This window comes from Sciurus vulgaris (genome assembly GCF_902686455.1).
Source record: "Sciurus vulgaris genome assembly, chromosome: 7".
Lineage (NCBI taxonomy): Eukaryota > Metazoa > Chordata > Mammalia > Rodentia > Sciuridae > Sciurus > Sciurus vulgaris.
In genome coordinates, this window is record NC_136467.1 from 29532460 (window position 1) to 29545699 (window position 13240).

General features: G+C 38.5%; 1 protein-coding gene across 1 annotated transcript; it reads left to right on the forward strand.

Moving 5' to 3' along the window:
- The first annotated feature begins 1045 nt into the window (after positions 1–1045).
- Positions 1046–12995, forward strand: MTFR2 (mitochondrial fission regulator 2). The gene is made up of 8 exons (XM_079146582.1): positions 1046–1326; positions 2001–2105; positions 4575–4679; positions 5142–5254; positions 6833–7068; positions 8176–8518; positions 9527–9701; positions 12260–12995. The coding sequence occupies exons 2-8, from the start codon at positions 2043–2045 to the stop codon at positions 12293–12295; spliced, it is 1071 nt and encodes a 356-aa protein (XP_079002708.1). The 5' UTR covers positions 1046–1326; positions 2001–2042; the 3' UTR covers positions 12296–12995.
- Positions 12996–13240: the final 245 nt, after the last annotated feature.

A 13240-nucleotide genomic window follows, 5' to 3' on the forward strand; every position in this document is an offset into this window, starting at 1 on the left:
AGTTGCTGGGGTTACGGTCATGCTCCACTGCACCCCTTCTTGTCCATACTTTCATCCTTTTCCAGTTCAGACTACTGGATATTTTCTGCAGTTCTGCCATTTGCTAGTCTGAAGTCATTATTGATCATTGTTTTCTCTCATCAATTTTATTCAACATATGGATTGAATGCCTACTATGTACTAGGCATCTTATTTTATATATGGTGCCAAGAAAGCCACTGATTTGTACACTAGAATGTAAACTCCAGGAGGGTAAAGTCCTGCCCTGCTTAGTGTCGCATTTTCTGAGCTTAGAAGAGTGCTTGGCACTTACTATACATCCACTATTAGTCGAATAAATAAATGATGTCGATCAGAAAATATACCCCATTTTTTATTCTGTAGGTCAACAAGCAGCAGGCATAGTTATCTAAAATTGTCACTTCCTTCCAACACAACTCTTGCTGAAACACGCGAAAAGGAAGTTTATTGTTCTTCATGAAGACCCACCGGCTAGGCCCGGAGAGTGACCGGTCCATATTTGGTAGTCTGGATAACCAGGACCCTTTCGTGAGCGAAGAAATCAAGTACCGCAAAGGAGCTGGCCCTTGAGAGTAGTGCCCAGCTCACACTGGTCTTTCCAAAGGTTCGCTGCGTGGCCCAATGAGTAAGTCGCGGCTCTCCGCGGCAGGCGAACGTGGGAGAGCGGGCTTGCGGGTAGAGGGCGACACGTCCCAGCCAGGAACTGGGTGAGGCACCAAGTCCGGAGAGCGGGACCCCAGTGGTTGGTGGTACCTGGGTAACGCGGGTGTATGCACAGTCTTGGAGATCTCCCAGGAAACCGAAGTGCGTGTGCGCGTGCGCCACCTTGCGGGCGCGGCCTGTCCCTCCCGCCAGCTTTCTATTGGTGGCCAGGCTGAATTGTCGCAAGCCTGACGTCATTCTCCTGCCAATCAGAAGCAAGCGACCTTCAGCCTTGTCCAATGGGGTCGGACATAGGTCACGGCCCGCAGTATTTGATTTTCGTCCAGGGACGCGGAAGTGGCGAGTCAGATCTAAGGAGGCGCGACTGGTGGCCTGTCGCGGTCGACCGGGCGCGCCTCCCGCGGAGTCCTCCGGTCTCGCCGAGCTCCAGGACCGACCCCCGGTCGGCTTGTGCCCTTTGCTCCTAGCGTCGTCTCCGCCGGTCGCCTGAATTGGAGGTGCGCGGGCCACAGGGGATCGGGTCTGAGCGCTCCGGGACCAGGGCCAGGGCGCAGGCTGGCATCCCTGCTGGGGGATTCGGAAGCATCCCGAACGCCCTCCGCTGTGTTTTCTTCGCGGTCGGAGGCTCGACTTCTGAGGAAGGTGTGCAGGGCGACGTTGCTGGGCCGGAAGAGCCCCCCAGACAGCGAGCGCCCCGACTGGGCCCGGGTCACAGCCCGTTACTTAATAGTTGGGGGACCAAGTGGCGTCACTCGTCGCGTTCCTTCTCCTAATCTTTAAAGCGAGCGCAGAGGGGTGGGAGGTACTAGGCTGAATTTGTGAGAAGAGCTACCATTCTTCTTCTTCTTCTTTTTAAGAGTATGAGACAGGTACCTGTTCTCTTTCAAGGTCACCTCTCCTGAGCCACTGCCGAGAGCATAAAGGATGGACTGAGCTTCCCTATCGCAAAATCGAAACCTTTCCCGGCTAGGTCCCTTTGGTAGAGTCAGACATATTATAAAATTTGAGTTTTACTTTCCCCACCCTCACAAATATTTCTTTCTCTCCTTGATGTTGGCCAAAACTTGGGAGGTCGAGGCAGGAATGTCGCAAGTTTTTCACCAGAATGGGCAAGACCCTGTCTCAAAACAGCAAAAAGACTGGGACTGTAACTCAGTAGTAGAGCACCCCTGGAGTCTGTCCCCAGTACTGCAAGATTGATGCTGGCCAGGAGAAATCAGTTGGTGGTGTAATGAAAGGTCACTAATAAGCTATTTAATGCAGTTTATGTGGCAATAATTTGTCAAGAGTAATATTTTCTAAAATTTTCCCTAAAGGTACCAAGAAACTGATAATGTTTCCTTGAATTTTCTTCTTCAATGTCTCTCATTCTGAAAATCTTAAGCGAGATGCTGGCATATTTTGGTGTTCCCATAGACCAGGTAATGTCTTAATACATTTGAATGATTCTTCTGTCTCATTTTAAAAATAATTTGTATGTAAACAGTTAAGGCAAAATTGCTTTTTCTCTTTAGATGGAACAAAGGCGAGTTAGTAGTAGTATAGTTTTGATAGTTTGAATTTAAAAAAGAGGGATTAGATTATTGAGAACTGTTTTACGTCCCAGATCAAGTGTCAAAAGAAGATGAAAGTGCAATGAAGACATGACCTCCACAGAATTATATTTATTTCATAGATAAATAAAACTTTTATTTAAGGTAATTTGTGAACAGTTTGATGTTTGGGTGTACAATGGAAATTTGAAATTCAACAATCCAGAATAAATCTGAGGGTGAGAGGATGACTTAGGCCTGAGAATTATAAGCAAGTTTGATTTTGTCCGCTTGTTGAACATCAACATATAAGACAGTGTTCTTGGTTCTTGCAGATGATTTAGAGGCAATACATGGTTCTCATATTCATGATGTTTAAAATATGAGAAATAAGAAACACATATAACTATAATATGAGATCGACTATGTAAGAAAGACAAAACAGAATAGGGGCTTACACAATGGGCAAATCATTGCTATTTGGTGGAGCGAATTAGAAGAGTAGTCAAGGATAATGCTAAGGTTTCCAATGAAAGTCAATTGAAGAATGATTGTGCCCGTACAACTTAGTAGAAGAATATGAGAGGCTGGTTTGAGTAGGGAGATAGGGTGAGCTGGAGGTGTTGTTGGAATGTATAAATAGAAATGTCTCATCGACAATTGTTTAGTTGGTTCTAGAGGCTAGGAAAGAAGAGATTTGGATTTCGGAGTTAGCTGCATTGTTTTGATATCTGAAGCCATGGACTTTGATGTTGTAATGGAAGATGTTATTAGATGTTGTTGAAACATTTTAAATTTCAGTAGTAGACTGAGGATAAGGAGGACTGGACAGCAGTTGAAGATTTGCTTATCATTATTGGGGCCTTTAAGAATTTTCCTAGGAGAAGGGAGTTTGAAGAATGTGAGGAAGTGGCCTCAGCAGATTTTTTTTTTGAATAGTTTGCTTGTGAAAAGAAATTGAGAGAGACCATCAACTTGAAGGGGCAGCAGGATTAGAATTTTTTTTTTTTTTCTTTTCAATGTTAGAGCCAACTCTTAGCATATTGGCTAAATGAGTATAAATGAGAGAGGGTGATTGAGCAATGCCCCGGAGAAGGAAATTAGAGAATCTGAATAAATAAGCCTCAGGAAGAAGAGAGATGGTCTAACTTAAAGAATAAAATAAGAGAGATGGTGGAGAGAGATTTTGAATGGAGAGTGTTAATGTAAAATAACAATTCTGCTTTAAAAGAAATAAGAAAGTAGTTTATTCTGAGCCAAATGTGAATGTCTATGGCCTGGGAACTTGAATTCAGATTACCTGAAATGACATTATACCATGGAAGAGGCTGCATGAACTTTTATAGTTACAGAATAAAAGAAAGCTATAAGTCAACCTTTATCAGTTACATGGGTGGGAACATCAATAAGGTGGGCTACACCAAGGTGGGCAGACCTCTTCCATAGGATTCAGATGTTATCACATTCTCAGCTTTAGGGTTGGTGGAGGCTAGGGCTGTGTGAAGCTTAGTGATATTCTGAAAGTTTTATCTAGAAGTCAAGAGGACATTAGGTCAGATACAGAGGTTGATAGGAAATGGCTATTCAAAGAGACTAAAGATAGCTCAAGATAACTGGTTCTTCATTTACCTTATTCCCTGTCTTCACAATCATACTGTTTTAGTCAATAAATGTCTGGTAATTAGTCAATAAAGGTTAGAATTATTAATATGGATGCAGCTTCAAAGGGAAATGAAGTTGAGATTGAACTCTGGTTTACTCAGAGTAGAGGCAAGGTCACATGCAAGGAATAGAAGTGGTAGTATTGGAGATTTCATTCAGAGATTGGAGATAGCTTTGAGTGACATAGTACAACATGTCATGAAATGAATGTGCTCTTTCATTTTGTTTTTTAAATTGGTACTGGTGGTTGAACCTAGGGCCTCATGCATGCTAGGCAAATGCTCTACGACCGAGGTACATCCCTAGTCCTTTTAAAAGTTTTTAATTTTATAATATGGTCTTGCTAATTGCTGAGCCTGGCCTTGAATTTTTGATCGTCCTGCTCAGCCTTCCAAGTAGCTGGAATTGCAGGTGTGTGCCATCAAACCCAGCTCATTTTTTTCCCCCAGACAAATATTAGTAAAGTTTAATTCTTTGAAGAAGACTCTTTTCTTACTCCCATGCTGGGGATCAAACCCAAGGCCTGGTACTTCCTTGGTAAGCTCTCTACCACTAAGGTAATACCCAGCCCCATGAAGAAGATACTGTGAGAGTATATTTTCATGTTTAAAAAATAAATGTTTTCACATCCCTTTTTTCTTAGATATATACATTTTAATTAGTGTACATTTTAAGTAATACTTCATGTTTAAATAGGTTTTACTGATTTGGAAAAATAAAGACTATGGATCAGCTCGGAGTATTGTTCGTATTATTGGGAAAATGCTTCCTTTAGAACCTTGTCGAAGACCTGCTTTTGAGGTAAGTCCATTGCCTTGAGTTATGTCCTGTGTATAAAATAATCATAGGTACTTCTAGGTATTTAGAGTAAATCAACAGAGGAACATATGTTTTCTCTAAGCCAAGAACCTTTAATTTACCTCTGGAAATAAGTCATTTGGCATATGCTTTGTGGTTATTGTTTCTTTCAGTACTTACATTAAAAAAACTGGCAGTTGCAAGAAATACTCCAGAGCTTATTTTATTTTATATTTTTATGATAAGAGTAACCAGAGGAGAGAATATAGTTGCATGTTTAGGCTACAGAATAGCATTTACCCCAGTATTTTTTCTTGCTAACAGGTGCATGTGCTTCTACTGAACAGTTTTTCCTTTTCTCTCTTTGGGATTGTTAATTTATTTAATGCCATGGGATGTGGGGCATGCGCCTTCCTCTTGACTCCCTGCAGAGCTGTGACTTTTTTTTTTCTCTCCCCACTTTAGTTGATCCCGCACTTGAACTCTGTAGAGTCTGATAATTGTGGATCTATGGTTCCATCTTTTGCTGATATTTTGTGTGTGGCAAATGAGGAAGAAGCCAGTTATCTCAGATTTCGGTAATTTATATGCTTATTTTAGAAATATGGCATAGTCTGTAACCTGAATTCTTGCATGTGTTAAAGTTTGCTCAAGTTGATTGAACATTTTTTGTTCTGTCTGGCTCTGTGCTTTGCTGTAATATGGGTAACTGGTGGTTTCTCATTTTTTTTATAGTTCGTTTTTCTTTTTTGGTACCAGAGCTTGAACCCAGGGGTGCTTTACCACTAACCACATTACCAACCCTTTTTTGTTTTTCATTTTGGGACAGGGTCTCGCTAAGTTACTTAAGCTCTCGCTAAGTTGCTGAGGCTGGCTTTGAACTTGTGATCCTCCTGCTTCAGCCTCCAGAGTTGCTGGGATTATAGGTGTATGCCGCTGCTCCTTGCTAGTCAGTTTTTCTTAAAGCATGTTTAAACCTAACATCAGGCATTGGAGGGAATGTTTGTTAAAGGAGTATCGGATTCATGTCATTCTGATTTCTATACTAGAAAGAAAACATTTACATTTCTATAAAATAAATTCTAGGTTAATTTTATATAGCTAGCCAAAATTCATACAGGCTTACTGGAAGCCAGTTAATGGTGTTGAAATACATTCAGGCCTCTGTATCCATGGGTTTTGTATGGGTTTGATACATGTGAGTTTGACATCCATAGATTCAAACAACCATGGATCAAAAATACTTGATGAAAAAATTCTAGAAAGTTCACAGCATAATCTTGACTTTGCTGTGTTCCAAGTACTATACTGAATCCACAAGAATGAAGTGATGTGTAGGTGTTGTATTAGGTATTTTAAGTAATCTAGAGAAGGTTTAAAGTATGCAGGAGGATGTGCATAGGTTAAATGCAAATATTATAACTCTATATAAGGCACTTGAGCACTCTTCGATTTTAATATCTACCTGGGTCCTGAAACCAGTTGCCTACACACACTGAGAGAGGACTATATTTTAAAATTTGAATGTTAGTCTCTTAGGGATAACTAACTTGTGTGTTAGTATATTCAGATACAGACTATAAGCACAATGAGGGTCAGTCATTAAAATATTCTGACTGAATTTATTATGTGTCAAACTGGCTTATCAATTTTCAAAAAGTTTGAAAACCATAAACTAGCTCTCTTACCCCTAACCTAATCCTGAATGGAAGGCCCTTCTGCACCTATGTAGAATTTCTAGAAAAATTAACTTACACCATGTTTAAAGTTAATAGGTAAAAGCAATTTCAAGATAAATATTTTTATTTTGTAATCTAAAATAAAGATTGACTTTCATTCCCAGTCACTTATTGGTCATCTATTAGAGACTGCATTCTGTTCTACATATTGAGAATATAACACTTAGGAAGATGTTGTGCTTGTCCTTAGTGAGTCTAGAGAACATCACAGGGGAAAGTGTTGCTCTGATTTTGTGGTGTTGTCTATTTTTTCAGTGCTGAGGATCAAACCCAGGGCCTTTGTGCATCCTAGGCAAGGGCTCTAACATTGAGCTATACCCCTAGCCCTGCTTTATTGTCTTACTTTTCACAAGAGATTTTATTTTCTTTAGGTTGAAAATTTCCCTTCCTTCCTTTGTTTTTTCCTTCTACCCACAGAACTAGTACATGGAAAAATGAAGAAAAGGAAAAAATTGAATTTTTCCATCCTTTACAACTAGTTTCAGATCCATTGTTATCAGCTGAAAGACACAACAAACCAGTGAAAAATGATCTTCTTGTAAGTGAAGCTGCAATTAAAAAAATAGCTGCCCTTGAAGATGAGCTTACTTTTCTTCGCTCTCAAATTGCAGCAATTGTGGAAATGCAGGTACTAAGAAATAGAACACATTCTGGTAAGTAATATGTTGGACTTTTGTTTTAACTAGATGATACTCATTGGTATTTAGTACAATTCTGAATAAGAACTGTGAATGATATTAAATGTATGATAATAAGATTTGGGTATATAGATTTATTATGTCTGATGTTTATTCAAAATAAATCAAGATACAAAGTGAAGGGGACAAATTCGATATAAAGATCTAGCTATGCTACTGAAGACTGCAATTTTGTATTAAATTCTTGCCTTCTAAGTAAGCTTTCCTAGCTTTTCAGAAGAGCATTGGAGATTAAAAAAAAGAATACATTGGTTTGAAAGAGGAGAACAGGTTTGTGGCCTCAAAATAGTTTTTACTTAATGTTACTACATTTCTACCAAGTTCAGGTGAACAATATTTTCCAGGTGATCCTTTTCTAAATTTTTAAGAGATGTAACTTGCTTTAAATACAAAATTTAAAGCAACATAGACACTAAGAACTTTCCACAGCACAAAGTTGCTAAACTTTCTGCTAAATAAATTGAATAATATGTATGCATATGCATATATATATACATACACACATATATATGCCTGCATATATAGTATATAAACATAATTTATACAATATCAAGATGTGTACAGCATGTATTTATAATAATTTATACATAAGTAAATCACATAGTATATAATAGTTATACAAACTCGTAAATAAATAAATTAAATGACACAAATACACAACTTTTTTTAAAGCAAACATGTTTACTCACAGTTCTTTAGAAGCAAATCTGTTGTGAAAACGTTAAACAATCTACTTATCTTAGGCTCTTGCCTAGAATATAATGTTTATTTCTCAAATGTCAGAATGAAGTTCAAATTGTGTATAAATTACTGGAAAAAATACTTTCTTTTGAAAATGTATTCTTCAGGGCCTACTTACACTGAGAAGTTCTAGTTGAATTAAAAGCAAATTTACAGTTTGGCTTGACTCTTACAGAAATTTCTAAGCAGATGGGATTGATTCTTCTGGGCTATCATATCACTATTTTAGCATCATTACGGAAATTGTTTTGTTTTGGTTATCATTACTGTGTATTATGTTAGAATTTTGAATGTTTTTTCAGCAGACTACTTTGTTTCCAGGCTCCTTTGACTTGAACAACGAGCCCAGTGGTGTGGGACAAATGCCATCACTGGGGACAGCTGAACTGAGTGTGGATCCAGATCAGTTTCCAAGGACAGTGCTCTCTCCTCCTCCTCCACCGCCGCTTCCTCCTCTTCAGCCTTCAAGATTTCCTCCTATACCATCAGGATGTCCTGATATTTGTGACTCAGATAATCCAACAACTGAAATAAAAAAGCAGCGCCCTGATGCTAATAAGACCAGTTATAGTCATCATTCAAAAAGCCAGAGAAATACAGATGTTCCAAACATGTTGGATGTTCTAAAGGATATGAATAAGGTCAAGCTTCGTGCTGTTGAACGGTGTGTTGTCATAATTTGGAAAAAACTAGAATTTTATCAATGATGTTTTTTAAAAAGTTGTTTATGAAAGTTGGCATATGTCTTTCTTCTTATTCCTCATTACCCCTGAGTGTTCCTCCCAAAGATAATAATTTCCAATTTTTTTTTTTTTTTTCTTGGTACTGGGGATTGAACTCAGGAGCACTTACCCACTGAGCCACATCCCCAGCCCTTTTTTGTATTTTATTTAGACAGGGTCTCACTGAGTTGCTTAGCACCTTGCTAAGTTTAAGTTGCTGGGACTGGTTTTGAACTCAAGATCCTGCTGCCTCAGCCTCCTTCAATTCCTTTTGACTATTTCTTTTCTTTCTTTTTTTCTTTTGAGTTAGTATCTCACTATGTTGCCCTGTCTGCTCTTGTGAGCCTACTGCCTCAGCCTCCCAAGTAGCTGGAACTACAGGTGTTTTGGCTATTTATTCTATTGTTTTATCTCTATGTTTTTAAAACAACATACCTTTACCATTTCTTGATATTTTAATTAAATTTCTCCCTGTTGTAGAATATTAGGAACACAGTATTTTTCCTCTTATCCACTCTTGTGTTTTCTAGTTACCCAAGGTCAGTTTCTTACAGTTTCAGTTACCCATCATCTACTGTGGTCTGAAAATATTACATGGAAAATTCCAGAAATAATAAAGTTTAAGTGGTGTGCTAGTCTGAGTAGCATGAAGAAATAGTATGTATTCAGTGAAGATAATATATGATTGATCAAACAAATGAAAAATCAGCCTAATGGTTTTTGTCTTATGAACTCTGGTTATTTTAAAAGTTCTTAAATATTTACTTAAATTTCCCTCCTTACTGGAAAGTTAGAAAATTAAAAATAAAGGTTTTTAGCACAGTGATATTTGAGGAATCCCAGTTTATAGCAAGTTGTGGTAGAACCCTAACCCATATGGTTTCTTGGTTTTCATCAATAAGTAGCTAAAACTGCATCAAAATTTTAATTTATTCAATTTTTGAAAACAGGTCACCTGGTGGTAGACCCATTCATAAGAGGAAAAGACGAAGTTCACATTGGGATCCAGTGTCCTTAATATCACATGCACTTAAACAGAAATTTGCATTCCAAGAAGATGACTCCTTTGACCAAGAAAATAGATCTTGGGAGTCTTCTCCATTTTCTAGTCCAGAAGCTTCAAGGGTGAGCTATAATAATATAAAATTTTAACATACAAGTTTTTCTCAACTATGCTCTTCATGATATAGCTTCATATTTAACTTTTCTTGAAGTAATTATGTAGGTTGGGCTATAAATTGTTGACACTGTTAATTGTTCTTTTTGTTAATTTTATATACTTGTTTTCACTTTTAGCTTATGAAATAAAACACTTGCTTTGAAAAATACATGTGTCTAGGTTTATAGTTGTTGATCCTACACAGGTGCTGGCCTAATGTTACAGTCCGCAGCATGAACTGGGGGTCTGAAGCTGGGAGGACCAGGGAAGAACCGTGCCATGTGTTCAACCTTACCATATCAAATGAGACCACTCCTATGTGTTATGCAGTCATATATAAAGACTGGATTATTTAGTTGCATAGAACATTAACTCTGTGTTTACCAAAGAAAATGGGATTATAGTTATCTTTAATGACAACACTGGATGCTTAAAAAGACATGGTTTTTTGGGTGGTGTTGAAATCACAGAATTAAGCGAGGTAGTACCTAGAATAAGCCTTGGGAATGAGAAGTGTCGAAGAGGGACAGGGTTTGAAGTCAGGTAGATATCACTGCTGAGTGACCTGCAGCAGCAGACTGGAAAACTACCGTGCACACAGGCCATTCCAAGAGCATAACAGAAGATGGTGGTAGTAGGAAGTGATCCTCCTCACGGTTCCAGGTGTGCAGGCTTTCAGGCTACCCTGTGTGTGTCATCGTCACATGCTGAGCACACTGATTCAGAAATTATTGTTTTAACAATTTAAGAAGACAAGTAGTTTACGAAAATGCAAATGGGCCCAAAATAAATACTAAACACTTATATAGCAATTTATAAAGGCCACGCGTGGGTTTTGCATTCATGGATTCAACCAACTGTAGAAAAAATTTGAAAACAAAAACAAAAACCCTACATCTGTACTAAATGTATAGAACTTTTTCTTGTTATTCCTTAAAAGATATAGTGTCAACTATTTACAAAGTGTTTATACTGTACTAGGCGTTTTAAGTAATCCAAAGATGATTTAATTTATACAGGTGGATTAATGGATATGGAGAATAAAAACTACCAAAATAGTGAAACTGGGGACAAGAGAAGGTAGTAAAAATGAAGGCCACACATTGACAGCCTTCATCTCCCAAGATGAACGTTTTCCAGATGCTGCTTGCAGGCACAGAGGATGTTTATCATCCTCAAAAGAAACAGTCTGTAGGAGGCATTATCTCCTCCAAAGCAAAATCCTTTTTAGGCACTGTCCACAGACATTGACCAAAAGGCCCACATTCCTGACTAAGCAAAACTGACATGTTCACTAGGCCACCCCTCAAAATAAACTAGTCCCTTTCTTTGTTCAGTGACTCATTTTCCACCAGGAGAGTGGGTCCACGGGCACCATTTCACCCCCCTGAATAAAGAGCTGAGATGACATGTGAGGTTTGCATCCTGCCCAGTCTTTTTACGCTAACATGGATGGGGATAGGTCATATGCAAATAGTATGTCATTTTATACGAGGGACTTGTACATCTGTGGATTTTGGTACTCATGAGGGGTGTGGAACAAATCCCCCATGGATACTGAGGGATGGTTGTACTTTTTATTTTTCTTTCTTGTTTGATCTTTACAGTAATAATCTAAAAGAAAAATAAGGTAAATATTGCTTGTTTTACAACTGAGGATAATGAACTTTTTACTCCCCATAATTTGATATCTAAGGAGAATAGATTGGAGCTTAATTTATTAGAATTCTTGATGTTTGAAAGCCCTCAGTTATCTAATAAATTAATTTAGATGGAACACACTGTTTCCCATTGGCAGTGGTCAATAAAGTATTACTGGGTTGTCAATTACTGTTTGCTGTTTGTTCAGAGTCCCTTAGTATTTTCTTTACAACCAACTCTGAGCCTTTTAATGGAAGAATCACCTCCTTTCATATATTTTTCAACTCCTAGTTTCAGGCTGGAAAAAGGGGCTCAACTTTTAGTTGACTGGGATCTCATTCTGCTATGGTCTGAATATGGCAGCGTCCCCAAAGATCCATGTGTTGAAGGCATAGTCTACAGGGTGGTACTCTTGGGAGGCGCTGTGAGCCTACTGGAAAGTCTTCAGGTCACTGGGGCATGCCCTTAAAGGAACTGTGGGACTCTGGTCTGTTTCTTCCTCCCAGCTCATGCTGTAAACAGTTTTGCTCCACTGCACGCTCCTGCATGATGTGCTACTCTAGCAGAGACCCAAAGCAGTGGTGCTTTTTGATCTTGGACTAGGACCTCCAGAACCATGAGCCAAAAGAAACCTTTATCTTTATAAGTTAATATTGCATTAGGTATTTCATTATAGTATCACAAAGCTAACACATTCCACGTGGCTGAGAGTGTCTTTGCACACTTTTGTGTCCTCAGCAGTGAACACGGTGCCTGACATGGCCTACCTTGAAGTCACTGTTTACCATCGAGTGACTTAAACCTCAGGGTCATCTGGTACTTTTCTTGCCATTCTTTTTCTACATTTGAATAATTTCTGTGTTGAACATTTGCTTTATTTCAGTTTGGAAATCACATTTCACAGTCAGAAGGACAGTGATCTGAGGGAAAAACTGATGACGCACAAAAGCTGTTGGCCGAAGTATCGGCAACAAAAACTATCTCTACACTTGGAAGGAAAGATGCAGAAATGTGGCAGCATGTCTTTCACTGCCTTTCAAAGGATCATATCCTCTGTCAAGTAACGTTGAATGAAGCCTGTATCCTGGGATGTGTCAGGGCCCAGATCTGAGGAAGACTCCTAAGAACACCTGTCTGGTTTTGGAAGATTCTGCAGTAAACTGGCTCTTGAAGAGAGTTAGTTGTATGGAGTCTTTCCCCTGTATGCTAACATTATTGAAGGCAGAATATATGCTTCAACAATTGTCCTAAGCAATTCTGACTTTCCAGTTTAAGAGCCTTTGAATCTTTTAAAAATTGGTAGTGATCTGGTTTATGTGAACTTTAGTAACTTGGAGATTTTCAAAGAAGATGAAATTATAATTTATTTCATTAGGAAACTCGTAGTTTTAATCAGAGGGTTGAGCTTTTTAAAACTTCTTCCTGAGATAATAAATTAGTCTTGGACACAGATTTTAAGTGATACAAGTAGAAGTATTTAAAGAATCTTCTTGACATATTTTGCCTGCACTTGCTATGTAAATATGTATGCCTGACATCTGTTTCCTCTATTCCTTATTACATTTATACATTGTTCTTTTGCAAATAGCTTGTACAATAAATGTGTCTTTTGAACATGATTGTGTTTTGTAGCAATTCAAATGAATGCTTCTCACTATTCACAAAGTGTCAGAGTTCTGTTGGAATTTCATGGGAAATAAAAATGAAACATATTTGTCCCTCTTCACCCATGTGCTGATGTGATATCGGAACTTACATGTTTCCCTTGACCCTTCAGCCTGTGCAACAACCAGGGAGTTAGGAACCACCTTGGTGGACTCAGCACCCACCTATTTTGCCAGACTCTCTGATTTCTGAAAAGTCC

Excerpts from the sequence above, each read along its gene's own strand:
- MTFR2 (XM_079146582.1), top strand. The coding sequence starts at position 2,043 with ATGTCTCTCATTCTGAAAATCTTAAGCGAGATGCTGGCATATTTTGGT. Across the intron at positions 2,106-4,574 it reads TTGGTGTTCCCATAGACCAG|GTTTTACTGATTTGGAAAAA; the intron begins GTAATGTCTTAA and ends ATGTTTAAATAG. Across the intron at positions 9,702-12,259 it reads CTAGTCCAGAAGCTTCAAGG|TTTGGAAATCACATTTCACA; the intron begins GTGAGCTATAAT and ends GCTTTATTTCAG.